This window comes from Scatophagus argus, chromosome 9, assembly GCF_020382885.2.
Source record: "Scatophagus argus isolate fScaArg1 chromosome 9, fScaArg1.pri, whole genome shotgun sequence".
NCBI classification, from domain to species: domain Eukaryota; kingdom Metazoa; phylum Chordata; class Actinopteri; family Scatophagidae; genus Scatophagus; species Scatophagus argus.
In genome coordinates this window covers 17,842,917-17,861,561 of record NC_058501.1, presented here as the reverse complement: position 1 = coordinate 17,861,561, position 18,645 = coordinate 17,842,917, and the positions used below count along the sequence as shown (strand labels likewise).

General features: G+C 43.9%; 1 protein-coding gene across 6 annotated transcripts in view; it reads right to left on the bottom strand.

Annotated features, from left to right (window-relative positions):
* Positions 1-17,620, bottom strand: part of cicb (capicua transcriptional repressor b) — a 36,448-nt gene extending 18,828 nt beyond the window's left edge. For 2 of the 6 annotated variants that reach the window (XM_046399112.1, XM_046399113.1), the window contains exons 1-2: positions 12,828-13,113; positions 7,382-11,354 (exon numbers count right to left, since the gene is read on the bottom strand). In XM_046399112.1, the coding sequence (XP_046255068.1) occupies positions 7,382-11,354; positions 12,828-12,845 (3,991 nt within the window). In that variant the 5' untranslated portion in view covers positions 12,846-13,113. Of the gene's footprint in view, positions 1-7,381; positions 11,355-12,827; positions 13,117-17,380 lie in introns of those variants that run through there. The other 4 variants (XM_046399117.1, XM_046399114.1, XM_046399116.1 and 1 more) reach the window with 4 other exon arrangements.
* Positions 17,621-18,645: the final 1,025 nt, after the last annotated feature.

Here is an 18,645-nt window from a genome sequence, read left to right as displayed (position 1 = left end):
GAGTGAAAGGAAAAGAGAGTGAAAGAGGACAGGGTGGAGAAGAGGGATTACTGTGGCTGCTCAGCTCAGTGGTTACAACCCTGAGTAAACATTACAAGCTCTTAGTAATGAACTACATCTGACCAATTATTCAGAGCAAAGTAATGAGTTTTTCTTTGGCCTGGTTTGTATACTGCCAAGTTCTGAACTGATTAGCAACAGAATACCGCAAATATATTTGGCAAATATTTTTGTCACTTCTTAGACAATTTCAATTGTCACACAACAGCTATTTGAGTACAAAAGATCTGTTGACTGCATGCATGTAAAGTGGTGAGGTAGGCATGAGAAGCTGGTGGGAAACCACGTTATTCTGGAGCTTAGTCATATATAACAGAGATAAGCATTGAAAAAAGCCACGAGTAAGAGACAAGTGTGATAAAACAGTAGCGGAGAAATTCCCCCTCAGCTGAGCCTAACTATGCCTCCCTGCTGCCGCGCTGGCAGTGCAATATCTGTGTAGGTGTTCAGCAGCTTTCATTGGCTGTCTCCTCTTACAGACATCGTGCCTTTAATGTGCGTATGTATGCACGTCTCTAACCCCCCCAGAATTGCATCTGTCAAATGCCACGTGACCTCGCACAAGAAACTTTTTCTCCTCCTCCTTACCTACGTTGGCACTGTGCAGGCAGAGCACCGCCTTCACTCACTCTCCCATCCCATTTCTCATCCCTTAATTCATCTTCCACCCGTGTACTCAGTGTCTCTCCCTCCCACAACCCGCTATTTACTCCGTCCAATTATAACTCGATCCACCAGTCCCTCACAGTTACCATGGCAACAGCTATGTTGGGCACAGGTCCCTGTGTTGCCCGTGGTCACCAGTCTGCCACTGACCATCACCATCTATTGCATCAAAATAAAGTTAACCAATCATTTTTACGTGGCTTATGAACACCCAGAGGGATGGCTTCATGGGATGGAAACAGGAGATTTTTTTAGCCGCTGTACTCAATCATGGCTTTGTTCTAATTTTAGTTTAAGTTTAAAAAGCTGCTACTCCCTATTTCGTTTAACGTTGCAAAGGGAAGACCCATTTCCGAGTATTGAGAAGAATAAAACAATCATTGCTGGTGACTGAACAGCTTTCAACAACAACAAAACACACATCGTACCGTGTTGTACATATGCAGATTCACTGACTCTCCCTCTTCCCAACAGCAAATAATTAGCACTGGACAAAATACATGAAACACAAACTTCGGAGACCTATCCCTCCATCCGCTGTGAAAAGGGAGGCTGTAATGTGCATGTTTGGCCATGTGGGGGCACTACTAGGCTGCAGATAAATGGCCAACAGACTGGCAGCAGCAGAAGACCAGTGCAAATACTTTGGAGATACAGATGCAAGGGAAGGAAAGGAGGAGAGTGGGATGAAGGAGATAAGAAATTCCTCAGCTAAATGAGGACTGTCATTCCAAACTTTGGGACACTTTAAAAGTGTGATCCCCTAAGAACCACAAATGTGAGTTTCGGAAGAAGCAGTAAACCAGAGCATCAGTCTAACTTTACGTGCATGCAGCCAAGTCTTAACCACGTCGCACCAAAGGGTCCCACTGCACCAGTGCATTTAGAGAATCTCCCCAAAGTGCGTTTTACCCAACAGAAAATAGGATGATCATTGCACATGACTTTTGTGGTAAGTCTTAAGGGCTTCACATGTGCTTTGGTGCCAGTCTAGATGGCTGTGCGATCCAGATGTGGTTGTTGCCATGGCCAGGGAGGATATGCAAGGCTTTAAGTGTTACGTAAAGCAGGGGCGGGAGGGAGTGGGGATGTTATTCCCGGGTATCCGTATCCGGGTAGAGCAGGATGAAGAGAGCGAAGTGGAGGTGGGGGGAAGCGAAGCCACTGCAATGCGATGGAGAAAAGGGTTAAAACAAATGTGTTATAATTTTTAAAAAAGAGATGTATGAAAATGAGAGCGAAGGGAAAAAAAGATGCATCCAAGTACAAAATAACAGTGCGAAAAAGTGTATTCACGTGTACTTAAGGGAGCGTGACATGTTTATTCAGTGTTGCACAAACTGTGTCCATGTGTGAGTGACACAGAAAGGCTGAGAGAGAGATTATGAGTAAGCATTAACATACAAAGGCAATTTTGTCATTTTACTTTCAATCATTCATAACTGTAAAACACTGACATTTGAGGGATACTGAAACATAAATAACATGTCTCTGGAACATGTTCATTTAAGATGCTAAAAGAACAATAAAAGATTTTCTGCTGATATAAATAATAATTATATTCACAGACCACGCACAGTAAGTGATACGCCGAACGGTTTGACTGGGTGGTCATACAAAGAAAGCCGGTGATTCTGTCGAAACCAGAATTTGGATACAATAGAATGAACACACAACACTCATTTAAGACCTTTACAGCAACAAGGTCATCGAGGTCCTCACTATAAAAAGGACACGACGCACACTTTTCCCACTGACTTCAGAGCGAGATTGACAAAAGCCGAATCCGACATTCTCCCTCTCACTAAAGGCAGAAATACAAAATTTTTAAAATAAATGCTTTAAGGTTTATAGTTTTTCCAAAGTGACAAAAAACCAGCAGTAGGCATGTAAATGACTGTGGTCAAAGGATATTAGACCTGGAAAGCTTCAGTCACTGCTTACATAATTTAGAGGAAACCTTCCAATTATCCGTCATTGTTTCTGTTTTCAGTTAACGTTGACTAAAACACCCAAGAAGGAACAAGAAGGAGCCACCGCTAATGTGTTGGTGTTAAACACATGTGAGCACGGTGAAGTATCTCCTCTCTGTGTGTAAAAGTGACACAAGCAAAGTGCCCCCCCCCCCACACACACACACACCACACCACACACACACACACACACACACAGAGCAGCTCCTATTTCTATTTGTGAATATTCTGTGTTATGTACAGGCTACATCAGTGTGATGTTTGCTTTGTTGCCATGGCAACAGACATTTGGCGCTCACACATCATATCCGGTACTACAGTGATTGACGCTTGGTTACACGGCCTCATACACACACACAGCATGCAACACGCACGTGACAACATAAAAACAGTCTCATCCTTCAACTGGTCGGTTTTCTGCCTGTTCCTTTAACGGTTTCATTTTACAGGAAGTTGTGGGGGATGCTTAAAAAGATATTTAATTAACTTACCTAATTTACAATCCCCACCTAACTTAATGAAGTGGGAAAGCACATACGCAGAGAGAACATTTGCAGCTTTGACAAAAGTGTGTGGCAGGGTCAGTTGATGAGCTCAGCCGAGCCGGACGACTGTTGTTTTGTTTCTGAGTGAATTAATAAAAACACAGAAACCAATCGTGGACGTGCAGGATGATAACATACATTTCATTCGCCGCTGTTGAAATGAAAGTTCCTCCCTGATTGTAGAAACATACCGAATATTTAGTTTGCATTTCTTTTTGTCTAATTGCTCAGTTGTAGTTTTTGTAAACACTATTTTAAAGGCCTGGTTTAGCATAGAAGTTTCTATGGCACTGAAAAGGTTTAATATGTCATCAGTGATGAGTTATGAGACCAACTGGGGAATATGAGATTTTTTTAATGTGTGTGTGTGTGTGTGTGTTTTCAGCCTTGTATAAGAATAATTCTGACAGACATCAAATGTGCGTACTTTTTGGCATAAATATGATCAAATTTATACTAATACTGATCCTCAATGAAGACACTGAATAATATTTATTACCACTACACAAAGACGCACATATTTAATATTAGATAAACTTTCAAGACAACATTTTTTCTCCATAGAGTTCCTGGTACAAATGGTGCCTTTTTGTTTTTGTTAAAAAAAATAAATTAAAAAAAATCCCAATGATTCTGGAGAATAAAAAATAGACAAGATATTTTAAGGCATATTTTAATATATATTACAATATACTGTGAAACAAGATTTAAAAAATAACTGTTTGGTCATATTTTGCAAGCTGCAAGAAAACTCTAACACCTCCACAAACTTGCAAATCAGTAACAATCCACAAGTGTGGTGTTTCCTATTTTCCCTCGTTTTTCACACTCTCCTACCACCATATGCAAACGCTCACACACACCCTTTCGATCTCTACAGAAAACACTCACATGTGCTCCTCGCTCAAAGATCTTCAAATGCACACGCACACAGGCAACCGTGCATGCGCTCACACAAAGAGATGCTATTCGTTCATTCATTCAGCGTCCTCTCAGCTGCAAAAAAGAAAAAAAGGGGGGATCTGAGGATCTGAGGATTTGAGGAGGGACCGTACACTCGAAATGACAGCCCTCCCATTCCTGTCCACTCCTCTGTCACACTCGTAAAAGTTGGCACGGCGATAAGCACATACACACCGAGGGCAAAAGGCCACGTTGAAGTGAATAACACTAACTGATACTATAAGTCCATATATAACAGAATTGAGAAGTACGCTCTTATTTTCAGTCGATGATGAATAATGCTCTCTCTCTCTCTCTCTCTCACACACACACACACACAGACACATTTCATGGTGCAGCATTTTCCCACACAGGAGCTTGAGAAAAGAATTCTTCACACACCCCCACAACACGGTGAAACTTAAAACATATATGCTACATACACACACTTAGAATTAACCCACCTCAGTCTTGCTGGCCAAGAATGCTGCCCACAATTTGTTTCACTGTATCCTTACATGAGTCACTAATAAACAAACAAACATGAACATACACACAACAAGAGTCAGTGGAAATATTTGTAGTGAGTAAGACGGTAATAGTCGCTAGGGTCAGGAAGTCTAACACACACACAAAGACACAAAGACACACACACACACACACACACACACACACTTAAAATAAGCACGGTGGTCAGACTTTTTCAAGGAATAAACAACGTCAAGATTTGTGCAAAACTCGCAATTAAATACTCCTCTTTTCCTTCTCCCTCGCCTTTATTCATCTGTGCTGTCATCCTCTCTGAGGCATTCCTCATTGTCTTTCTAATCTAATCCCCTTTCTTCACTCTCTCTCAAATGGAAAATCAAAAACAAGTTGGTAGAATAGTCCAAAACTGACCTACATACATCGAACATCGAGACCGCACATTCCATACCCACTTTTGCTTTCGTCTTTAAATGTTAATTTCTTGTGTAGCACTGATTCAAAGCAAGGCAACACTTACACTTCTTCACTTCTTCTGTTAAATTCTTTATTTTATTTTTTTCAGATTCTTCATTTTGTCTCATCAAACTTCTCCCTTTCTATTTTAAATCTATGCTGTTGAATTGTGTCTTGTCTATGTAGTGTAGATATGATTGCCTCCACTCAGCCACAAAGTTTCTGTCTATAATGACTTGGAATATAAGAGGGACTCAAATATCAACAAAGCTAATCCCATATAACGTACGTCTAATCCTTATAGAAAACACAAAAACACCAAAGCATGCATGCCCATGCATACATTTTCTGTTTTGCACTTTCTCTCTCGCGCAACCACACACGCTACGACGCAGAAATAATTTTTAACATCCAGATTGTCCCTTTTACATTTGCATTTAAAACTTACTAAGAACAACAAAATAATTACGTTGGAGTTTTGTTCGCTTGGTTCTTATGATACATGATTTAAACTAGCCACTTCCTCATCTGATAAACTAAGCTACCCCCCTCCAATTTACCAAGAAGGACGGCACAGATTGTTGTCACCTAATGAATTCAGTGAACATAGTGCAGATGGTTAGTATATAGTTTGTCATCAGCAGTGATTCCAACAAGCCTAGTCCTGACCAGGTGAATCACAGGTGCCTGCTCCAGGGCTTACATGGGTCACATGACCAGCCTTAGTATATAGTTTAGTTTTACTAGCAGACATGAGGGTGGTGGACAGACAACTAGAGGAAGCCATATGGGACAACAGCATGTTGGCTAACAGAAGCTTTTTTCACTGGCCATCAGCACACACGCACACACACACACACACACACACACACACACACAGGTCATGGCATGTTAATGTGGATCTAACTCTCCATTGCACTTAGGTTGCTATCTTTTATCGGACAAGTTATAAGGTAAAAAAAACAAAAACACACATATATATAGCAGGTTAATACTTTAGTGTTCAAGACAACTATGATTGCTGAATGAATGTTGAATTGTTTGGCTGAATTGAATTTAGTTGATCAATGAAATACAACACAGTAAATGTTTGGCTGGCAATTAATAATCAAGAAAAATGTACATAGAGAGAAACAAATCGCTAATCAATGTCCTTTCTATTTACTATTTTATTTAACAGGAAAATATAATTTTAAAACATCTGCCTTTCTTTTGATCTCTGTGTGTGTGTGTGTGTGTGTGTGTGTGTGTGTGTGTGAGTGTGTGTGTGCCTAGAAAATAAAAACAGAAAGTCGTAAAGCTTCATTTTGTCTAGTTTTCTTATTATTTTAATACTTATACTATTTGAAGTAGCTTCAGCTGAATAACCACATTTTTTTGCGCATCTGTCTGTACTTTTCTCAAGTCATAGCTGCACTATATTCCACAGAATCACTGCCATCAAACTGCAAAATCCTCATTAACCTGCTAGTTCAAGGCCAGATAACAGAGCTTCCTCAGTCCTTTCTGAGGTGACACTTGTGTGTCAGTAACTGATATTACAAAAAAATAATATCAATTTAAAAAAAAGCTGTGAGGAAGTTCTAATAACAATTAAATTTAGTGAATATACTCATTGGATAACATGTAATTCAACTGAAAAACATTCCAAAACTATTAAAACAGATGGCCCCTAATCTTAAATTTTGCACTACTGGGGATATTGCAGCAATTTTTTTACCTTAAGATTGTTAGGTCCTAAAATTGTCATTCATCCTAAATTAAAAAGAGAAGGATGTTTCCTTGTTGTTGTTTTATTTGTTTGTACGAAGCTGCATGAATATACGGTATGTGATATAGAAATAAAGTGGGACTTGAGGGATGTATCCAAGTGTTAAGTATGCTATTAATGGAAAGTTGACTTTCTGAGAATTTTGTATTGTAGTATTATTCACTTTAAAATATGTTTAATATATATTACATTTTTCAACACAGAATAACTCTTTAATGTTATATTCTAATCTATACCATTTTAAAATCAACAAGATACATTTCTGCTTTTCTTCCACACACAGATTAAAACAGCTATGTGATTATTGCCATGTCATGTGGTTTTCTAAAAATGTACAGAATGCACAATTTAATTGTCTTTTACCTGAAGCGAAATTCACTAATTGCAACTAATTTCTCTATAGCCCAAAGTGACTCCTCATCCCTTCAAAGTCACTGAGCTCACATTCAAAAATACACCCAGACATAAGGAGCAATTCTCACCTGTGCCGGGACGCCCCATAATGATGTCTTTTCGTGGGACAGGGTGAAGGCTTTCAGCTGGGAGGATCAGGGGCAGCAGGGCAGTGGGAGAGGGGTGACAGGGAACGGGCTGCTGGACCTCACCCCCAAACCCTGTCGCCCTGTTCTCATCTCGTTCCCCAGAGTTGTCCGTGCTACTTGGAACGGGAACTGTTGTGCTCGCCGACGAGGCCTGGATCGGAGTGACTGGGGTGTCGGTGGTGGGCAGAGAGGAAGGTGTTGGGGACACAAGCACCAGAGTTTGGGCTGGACTCCGCAAAAGGACGGTGCCATTGGCTACTGTTGCTGCAGCAGCGTTAATGGGGACAGGAACCTGGAGGCCAGAAATCGGCTGAGGGGTAAGGGGCGTTAGGCTTATGTCTTTAGAAGAGGTGTTATCTGTCCCTCCCTCATTTACACCTCCTCCTGCTCCTCTTCCTAGGGGACATTCTGTAAATTTTGCCAGTGGGACTTCGGGATTCCTCACAATGACAGGGGAGTCCCGCAACGCCTGCTGGGATACAGGGACGACACGACGAGGTCCTCCATCTGGAGTGAGAGGAGAAGGAGGAGTTGGGGACACCAGCAAAGGAGGTGGGGAGACAGCAGTGGAGGACGGTGGCCTGCTAGAGCACGGGGTGGTCACTCCTCTGGGTCGGGAGAAAGTGGGTGTGTGTGTGTGGGAATGTGAGGCTGGTGTCTGTGGGGACAGCACCCTGAAAGAATTGTTGAGGTCCCCCTGCTCCAGCTCTGTCTTGGGTGTGTAATCATGGTGGTGTGAGGGAAGGGGTGGTGGAGGAGGTGCATCGGGCTTTCGTTTGCTGGGGCTCATGGGGACTGTAAACATTAGGTTGCTGTGGAAGGAGGGCTGGATGCCTGAAGTGTGTCTCTCCCGTTCTCCTCCTCCAGCTGGGGTTGTCGCCTTACTTCCCCCTGCCCCTCCTCCACTCGTCCCACTAGGTTGCCTGTGTCTCCTGTGTTGTAGGACAGGGGAGGCTGTAATCGGGGAAAAGTTGGCCGGCCTAAAGCCGAACAGCGGGGAGGGTGAGGGAGAGGGGGCGGGGGAGAAGGGTGACTGGTTAGAGATGGGAGAAAAGGAGGGGGTGCCAGAGCGGGAGCTCCCTAATGACACAAGCATGGTGGCGGCCTCACACTCGTCGTAGTCAAAGCGTGATGACAGATCATGAGGGAGGAAGGAAGGGAGGACCAGGCGGGGTCTAGAGTCTCCTCTGCTACTGGTCTCACTGCTCTCTCTTGATGTGTCGTCCCACTCAAACTCGCTGCTTGCTCTACCTCGCAGGTCAGAGGGAGTGACTGTCCCAGAGCTGCTGCCTCCTCCTCCCCTCTCTCCCCCTGCTGCCTCCATTTCTTTGGTCCTCATGGACAAGTGTCTAGAGCAGTATCCTCGACGCTGTGACTCCTTCATACAGCCCTCCCTGGAGCACAGCCTCCTCCACTGCTTGCCATTGAACTTCTTACGGATACCATTAGGGGTGCACACTACATCGCCCTTCTTGTATTTCTGCTGAGCCAATGAGAGGGGCGTCCTTGTGCGAGAGGTAGAGGAGGACCCCCCACCAGAAGTTGATGTAGGGGTTTGAGTGGGAGTGGTCTTTGATGGAGGTGGGTTTGGAGTGGTGCTGTTCATTTCAGACCCCAGTAAAGCAGGGGAAGGGGGTGGCTGAGGACTAGTCAGGGTGGAGAGGTGTGGGGGTCCCAGACCCCGTACCACAGTGAGGTGAGGGGAGGAAGGAGGGTAGCCAGTAGACTTGGAGATGATGTTTCTGTGCTGAGAGGCCACAGTGTTTTGCTTGGGACCAACAGTGAGTCCCATGTTAAAACGAGATACTTCTACATCCTCCTCTGGACTGTTTGGCTGTTTCTGTCTCTCTCTGTCAGAGTAGTTATCTCCACAGCCATGAACTGTGCTGCCAGCTACGCTGGGGTGGGGCGGTGGATGTACGTTTCCATAGGGATGCCCTCCTGTGACCCCTTCATGTGAAAAACCATGGACCAACCTTGATCCCCCTCCCAGCACCCCCATTCCAATACTTAACTGACACACTTCCCTCTCTACCTCCATCTCCTCCCTTCGCTCTCTCTCTTCCCTTTCCCTCTCCCGCTCTCTCTCCTTGGCCATCCCTCCATCCAAATGTGGGACCTCCCAAGGAGGAGTGAGCAGTCTGAGACTTTGTCGGGACACCCACACAGCTTGATCATTAGCTTTATTTTTCTCTTTCCCTTCCCCCACCCCTCCATCATCCAGAGTCTCTCTGTCTTCACTCAGTAACACTTGGTAAGGAAACGAGACACCAGGGTGGGGGTCCACCTGAATAATAATCCCCTCTCTGTATAGAAGGGGACGCCCCTCCTCTCCACCAAAGGGCACACACACTCGTGTCCCCACAGCCACAGGTGCCATGCCAGGTGGAGGGGCATCCAAAATGAATTCCACAATGCTTTCAGCTCCCGATGACGATGCCATCACAGTTCCACCATGGAAAGGGTATTTAATAAGGGTTTCCTCTCCTTGGAGCTGGACCTCAACGGTAGTTTCACTCACCCTACGCACCACCCCTGGTCTGAACACAGGAGATAAAGAACATGAGTCAGCTTCCTTAACCCTTCTGTTTCCTGCAGCCCCAACGTCACCCTCTATGGTCCTCTTTATTTGGCGAGCTAGAACTCTCTGGTTTTTCATGCCTTTGGCCAGAGCTTCAGCTAGCCCCTCTGAAAGACCGGCCTCTTTAAGGTGCGATTTATGGAGAGGAGCTGGGATGTGGGAGTTCTTCTGATGAAAGTTTGGTCCCGTTGCTTCAATCATATCCAGGTCAGCCGAATGTTCACTAGCTGTATCGGTGGACGAGGAGCGCACTGAGTTAGGGGCCCCCTCACACTCATTTTCCCCGGTCTGGGCATCTTTTTCCTGGGAATCTGCTGTCCTGAGGGTCCTATCCTCAATGGAAACAAAATGGTTTACTTCTGTAGCTTTACTATCCACAGTTAGCACTGATGGTTGATTACCTGAGCAATTATTAATTCTACTATTACTGCTAATAATTAAAGTACTATGGCTCCCAGTACTACTGTTTCTACTGTTAACTGGGTTGTTAATATCACTTGTAGTGTCACTGTTAGTATTACTATTGTTGCTCACATTAATGTCTTTATTAATGTTATTACTAATATTGTTACTACTGTTGAAATTATTGGCTGTATTCACACTATCAGTGATTTTGCTGTTAGTACTGCAGTAACTGTTGTGTATGAGTGCAGGGCTGGAGGTAGTCAGGGCACTTGCATTATTAGCAAAGTGCTCATATGTGTATTTTTTCTTGGGCACACGAGCCTTAAATGTGGCTGTTTTCCTACTAGAGACTGAGCCTAAACTAGGGCTGTGATTGGTGGCTAGAGGGGGCGTGGCTGTGGAGAGTGGCGCTGGGGAAGAAGTAGGAAATGCCACAGCATCGGTGGACATGGCACTATTTCCATTCGTGCCCACGGCCTTTTGATTTTCTGTCTTTTCTTCTGCCTTCTTTACATCCTTCTCAACTGACTCCACAGGTTTCTTCAGCTCAGCAGACTCTTCCCTCAGAGGGGCATTACTGTTTGTGACTGTCTCTTCGTTAGAGTTGGCGGCTGCAGACTGGGTCTGTTTACGTGTAGACGAAGCATTGGCTGCATGCTGTGGGGTTTTGACAAGCGTCTCCCTCTTGACTCTTTTGGGGTCTTTCTCTTGGAGATGCTGAGAGCCCCCTCTCCTTCTGCCCCCTCTGCCTCTAGTTAACGGTGGAGAACGTCCTCTGTGTTTCTTTAATGGTCTCATCTTTTCTTCACTGTTCACAAAGTGCCGTAGATTTTGTAGGGCTCCTCTTTTGTCACTTCTGAGGCACTCCTTTTTTTGTCTTTCTCTGCTTTTCCTTCTCCCCTGTCCTTCTGTCCTCTTTGTTGCAGCCTGGAAGGGAAGAGGAAAACACACAAGACAGGTGGTCATTTATTATCTTCATAATCAGAAATTGCTGAGAATGAAAATGACGTCATACCTGGAAGTGCACTACACTGCACTGGCTATTACACTGGTTCCATATCTGACATTTGCTCTCATTCAGGGTGCATTCAACTGTGTCTGTGTGTGCCTGTCTATAAGTGTGAGTTTGTGTAGTTGACACGTGAAATGCTAATTCAGGCATTAGTTAGTTAGTCCACCATTTTAAAACTGAAAAGCAACATTTAAAAAATAAAATCTTCATGAATGTCATATCTTTTCTTATAATAATAATAATAATGATAAGAATCAGCATCCTTCTGAAGGCCTTATCATAATTAGCTACATATTAAATAAATAACAGACAGTGAAAAATATAGAATAGTAGATTTATGTTTCCACAGTTGATGAATCCTGGAAAAGCATGTCTGAGATTGACATTTAATCTGGTTAACCTTGGGTAAGTATAATTTCACTTTATGCCGTAGGTTAGTTTACTCAAAAAATAAAGGGTCAGCAAAAGAAAGAAAGAAAGGTAAACATCCAAGGTCACTTGCATCAATTTGTATTGGAGTACTTTTACAGTACTAGAATATACAAATGTCTGGCTGTAATGAGGCCTACATCTTTTTACTATCAAATGCATGCAGAGACAAAAATGTTTTCACAAACACACACACACACACACCCTTGAGTCTCACACTACAGGTCGCCTGATCTCTCCACTGTACTCCCTCCAGCTACTTCGACACGACGGGGTAGCTTTCTCACGCTACGCCTTATAGACCTGACGATGTGTGTTCAACATGAGATTGCAACAAACACAGCATTTATTTTGACTTACATCAGGAGGAAAAAAGCTGGCAGTGGCCTGACTGAGGTCACCCTACACCCTATGAGTGAGAGAAGGCTGGAGAAAGAGAGATATAGACAGAGACAGAGAGAGAAAGAGAGGTAGGAGTATGCGGCTGTTTGGCTGTTTGTTCAAATAGGCTGTTCTTGTGTAGTCACCGGGAATTTCCACAGTCATTCTAGCACTCGCTGGGCCTCTCTCACTCTTTCTCGATGTCTCAGTCTTTCCCAGTCGTCTTTTTGTCATTGTCTCACTGACACACACACACACACACACACACACACACACACACGCTTTTCTACAAAATACAATATAATTGGAATAATCTGCCATGGTAAGATACGCCCAAAATGAGAGAAATTAAAAGGCTGGCACGAGATCAGGCACACTCACTGATGCAAGATTACAGGCTAAATACAGTCACACAAACACACACACACACACACACACACACACGCACACACAGACAGATATGTGAATATGTGCTCCGCTCAAATAAGCTCAGCAACTCACTAACATATGCAAAGGCCTGAATTCCTACAAAAAGAGACAAGAACACATGGACAAATTTGTACCATTAATCTACTCACATTTCTTGTCCCATACATTGGAGAAGTTCTGCTCACACACACAAGGTGACCTTGTTGTTAACTGCTTGTTTGCTGTAACAAACAATGCATAACATAAACCAGTAACGCACCGCTTCCACTTCCTGCTGTACAGAAAAGCATCTCTTCCTGGTCCTGACTGACTAATAAACAACCCAAGTAATTCACACATTCGTCACTGACTCTCCAGTTTGACCTCTGTTTTCACACAATACTGAATTTACTGCATAAACAGGCCAAGAGACTTTCATTTTCATTTCTGAAATATAACTTAATCTGTCCTTAATTTCATTCATTTTGTTCGGGGATTGTCAGTGCACAGTAGTGAAATATACACATACTGATTTGCACGGTCAGTTCTGCTAATATAAATATTAAAAGTGATACAAATGTTTTGTATTTCAGTGCAATGACACCATGTGTACAGTTTCACATCTGGAGTTTACCCACTGTATTGTAAGTGTGATGCTTCCTGCAGATGCAGACATTTGAAACACAACACTGTTGATGTCTGTGCTCATTCATCACTAACTGCAAAAATGTTCCTCTCATTCATATCAATTCAAAATATTGGACATGCATTTTGATGTTCGTGCTGATAAGAGGACAGATTTTAAAAAATCAGATCATACCATATATTATGTGAAATTGACAAAAACAAAATAAAGAATATGAAGTGAAACTTCACATACGGTTCTTTACTCACTTTCTAATTACTGCTAACAGTTCTAAATTCCATGTATAAATAACTCAGAACAAAAGAAAATTCAGTGGCTGCAGGATACACCTCCTGCCACTACCAGGCCAACGACTCCTTTACTGGAGCAGATGCTAAGGCCTCAACTGGGAGTGTTGGTCCTATAAAGTTACCGTAATGCACTGGAAAAGACAGGAAGAGTCAGAGCCACTTGGCTGGCCAACTAGTTGACTGAGTGACTCAGAAGGATCTGATCTTAGCTTAGAAAAATGTGTTTGGTCATGCTCATGGCCTCCCAAAATGCTCTATAATTTGGCTGATAAGCCAGTGGCAGCCTTATGTGTGTGTGTGTGTGTGTGTATGTGTGTGTTTATTCACATTCTCTAACTATGAAGGCACTTGATTGCACAACAGAATATGTGCATAATATGTAGATAACGGAGAAGTTTCAGAATTAGACACTGACCTTTATTTTGAGCGCTGAGAGCATTTGATGCAAGTTTGTAACCAGTAACTATTCATCATAGAAAGCCTCGTAAGTTTTTGTTACACTGAACATTTTTAACTCTTCAACCATGTGTACCCATTTGTGAGTCCATCCTTAAACACATGTGCAGAGCAATCTATCCACACAATTTGATCTGAAGTTCAAGACAAAATATCAATGTTGCCAGAGACACTAGATATCTTGCCCTAAATTACAGGGAAAGGTAGATGACTTTTTTCATATGCATTTCAATGCTGTCATATAATAATTGGCATAGGATTTTAACATTTCACATAGACCAAATTCTTCCTTTGAAGATCAAAAGCATTACACACACAGCGTGTACTCGACAACAATTCCCTAAATCGAAAGTAACTGCAGATCTTTAACTGTTGTTATAGCTACAATCCAAGATGTCAAGAACTAAGTCTAAATCAGTCTTTTGACTTCTCTGCAGTCTCATCTTAAGGGTGTTGTTTTGCTGCGTGAGTTGTTAATCAAAAATTAGGACCAAAAATAAAAAGGATTGTTGAAAAACCCTGACTGTCCTCTGGGCTGAATCTCAACAAAGCCGAAGACGTCTGCACATTCCAGGATTAGGAGCAGGTTACGAGTGAGATATTTCCCGTTCTGGTCTAAAGCTACTGTAAATCCTGAATAGACGTATAATTGACAGCTATCGTCTTCATGGCGTCGGACTGGACTCCTCCTTAAACAGCAAAAAAGATGCTGTTTTGCCCAACACACATAAAAGAGCACACAATGTAACTCCCCCTCTCCATAGCATAGTAACATCAAACTTTACACACACACTAAACGCCCTCCCTGGAATTTACAGTGCAGTCATGCATACACCGTTAAAATCTCCCTTGGACCTATATATCGTCTCACACTCATTGTACCATATACATCTCTACACACACACACACACACACACACACGGATGCACAGGCGCTCACACTCTGAGCGGTACAAGTTTCGCTTACGGACAAAGACAAACACAAAAATAAATTAAAATTATTTTTACAATTCTTAAATTTTGACATCAAAAAGATGCATTTTTATGAAAATAACACCTTGCCAGTGATTTCTTAGCAGGGTGCAAAAGAGTGTATGTACGTGCCAAACAATCAGGCACACAGAGAACAGTCATTCATAAGGAAATCTCATCTCAATGTCAACACTACAGAAGAAGAAGTTGCACAGTATTTATTACTGGACTATACAACCCTAATAAACCTCCATTTCAGTGCCAGTTTATTTGGTCATTTGCAGAGAATTTAGCCTATGCCCCACTGCAACATGGCACAGGATGCGTGTGTGCGTATGAGAGACATGCGGACATTTGAGCTGCTTATAGTACACAAGGTATATGACTATAAGCGTCTGTCTTCACGTTGAGTCTACCTTGTTAAAAGGTGCATTTGCACATGTATCGGCGCGAGTGTATACGTAGTCACCAGGCACACTGCAGTTCAACCCTCTCCTAAAAACATTTTATGGGTGTCTGTATGGGCGCAAGGCTGCAGTGACAGGGACAGGGATGGAGGGAGAAGAACGTGCGATGGTACAACAGAGGAAGACAGTAGCACAGCCGTGACAGCGAAGCCTACCACGGCCCTCGTACATGCCAGCATAGCAGGGCGGCTTTGCCCTTAACTGGGTCACTGGGGAACATACTCATACATGAAACAGCACAAAAAGAACATGCTCTCTCTTAAACACACACACACACACACACACACTCTTAGGTTCGGTTTATGTGCTCCTGGGTGAGTGGGATGTGATCGTACAGGCAACATGACACAAGTAAAAGAAAACATTTCGTGAGGGTATTTTTTTAGGTGTAGAAAGAGAGTGAGCTGTGAAGCATTTGTGTGTGTGTGTGTGTGTGTGTGACTGCGTTTGTTATGGAGAACATCAATTGTGACGTATTATGAATACTGGCAGCTGTTTAGTGGGTGGCATATCTGACTGTAGATATTATATCGATAAAAAGAGAAACACTGAGGCCTGGCATTTGTGCATTCTGGCCCATATTGATCAGGAGGCAGTAGCATAGATCAGAGGTGACTGTTCCTGTTTGGGACCAAATGGCAGAACTGCCAATGCCACATCAATGGCCAACCGCTCTACAAGCTATGGAAAGATGCCTACACCATAAGGTTAACGTCTGAATGAGGACATATGAGGGATGCATGCCACAATGCCTAAAATCTGCAGGACAGATGAGGACACTTTAAGCCCAAATGCTGTCAAATTCCAGGGGCTGAAAAATACAGCCAAAGAGAAATATGTCACAAGTGTTCAAAACTGCCCAGGCAGAGATGTCAACGGTGCACTGACACTCAGTGCAGTGCAGAAAAGTGGAGGGTCGGCGAGGGAAATGCCGAGAAAACACCGAATGCATCCCCGGCTTCTTTGCGCTGATCACTGCGAGTACTACGAGAGGCGCTACACAATGTCAAAGGAGTATTATGACTCGAGGCAGTCAGCCTCTGCTGTACGGTGCTCGGTAACAAACACAAACAATCGGTTTCAAGTGACGTTTAATTATCCCAACTAGACGGGCGTAAATTCTTCCTCGCACAAGGATGTTTGGCATGCAAACATCCACTACAACGCCTAGTGCATACACGCAAACCCCACACAGAAGCTCCCTTAGTGGGGCCAGCAAGGTGATGCTCTGTCTGGCATGATTTTTAAAAACTTGTAAAAAGGCTGAAATCTTTCCGTGTCGGTGTTTCGCTCTAGTAAGCAGCTCAGTAATGTCAGTAGTAGTGGTGGTTGTAGTAGTCGTAGTACGCAACGGTAGCAGACTACTAGTACCCACATAATGACACCGTAAGCCAGACCACAAAAGAAACGGAATGTTAGGCGCTCTCGTGTTGTTTTCCATTTTCCACCGGGTCCATTTTATAAACACCAAATAAGCTTGCGTTGCTATTAGTAAACATTTGGGCTGCGATGCTGCACATAGGTCGGCTGTTTTTACTACGCTAGCGCTGCTTCACGCCAAACTCGACAACTAAGGTCAAGGAAAAGTAGTCAGCATTGACCAGAATATTGTTAATTTCACCCAGAGGAAAGCTAACATATTTCGCGGGCGTCCGTGGGACTGCGGTAAAACATTTGAGAAAGTTTTTAGGCTGCTACACTCCCACCCCTCCCCTTTCTCGCGGATCTTCCTCGGCTCGCAAGCGGTGTCACTCCGTTTCTTCGGACGGTATCGTAACAAACGACCGACCGTTGGCATTTGATTCTCGTCTCGTTCTAACTCGCTGCTCCTGAAAATGGAAAATTCACGTCAGTTAGGCTTCACTACCTTGTGCTAACTTAGTTTCAACTCACCCAAACAGAGCTTTTCCCCTCGCCGGAGAAAGATTTATGGTCTTATTTTGCTGATGAGGAGGCTCGCACAACTCTCGGTAACATCCTTTGGCTGTCGGCTTTGACGACTATGCGGTCCGGACTCACACTTTACTTTTCCTCCGCAAAACATGTCTTTCCCCCACAGAAACTCAAACAGGGATACAAAAAACTATCGGTCTTCTTTTCCACTACAGTCACAAAATGGTGAATGAACCACTAACAGCTGGGTGAACAGACCAATCAGAGGTCGCTGACAGGTACAGTAGCCAATCAGCGCCGGAGCCACAGAACAGGGGGCGCGGCCACCTGTCAAAGTACAGTTGACAGACGGAAGGATCGAGCCAATGGCGGCGGGGATGCTGAGCCAGACCGGTGTCCTGTCCCAAACTTTACAGTATCCAATAAGAGCTTTGGGAACCATAGGAACAGCATGAGGGAGGGTCGAGAGGAGGGAGGAAAAACCCGAGGGCCAATAGAAAGGCACAAATGCCCCCTCCCCTTCTGAAAAAGAGTATGTTTACCATAATTGACAGCGCAAGTGCCATCCCTGAGCAGACGGCGATAATGCATCAGCCCTTCTGCTTGACCAGGTAGAAGTTGGTGCAGCAGGATTAAAGCACCACAATGCGGCTGTTTCCGGTCTGTGACCTAGCATGCAAACTGCTTCAAAGTGCATTTTAATTCTGTATGACTATTTAGGCAAAACGTCGCGAAAGCACTGACACAGGAAAAAAAAATATGAGCAAGATTGTACGTTTAAAAAAGTTTGCTTTGGAGATGGGCAACTCTTGTGTGGCGCAGCCGACGCATCGGTGCCCCTTGGAAACGCTCTCTCTCTCTCCCTCCCTCTCTCACTCCCTCTCTGTCTCTCTCCCTCCCTCCCTCTCTCACTCCCTCTCCCTTTTCTCTCAGCAACAGACGCTCACTTTCACCGCTTTCAGCCAATCACGGCGCAGCATCCCGCTGGCTCTGACGTCGGTAATCTCGCTGCCCCGCCCACTTTACTGAAAGTGAACGGGACCGGGCTCGGCTAACGTCACTTTACCGGCAGGCGATTGGGCATGTATGCAACGTCTCGGGGCCAATGGGTGCGCGCGGCGGTGATGTCATCAGGAGTGTTGCCACCAGCTGGAGCGAGGGGGCGTGGTCTGGCGTAAACTCAGCTAACCCCATGTTTGTAACTTGCGCTGAGTACCTACTGAAAGATGTGCATGTTTGAGAGGAGGGCACGTGCGTGAGATGGG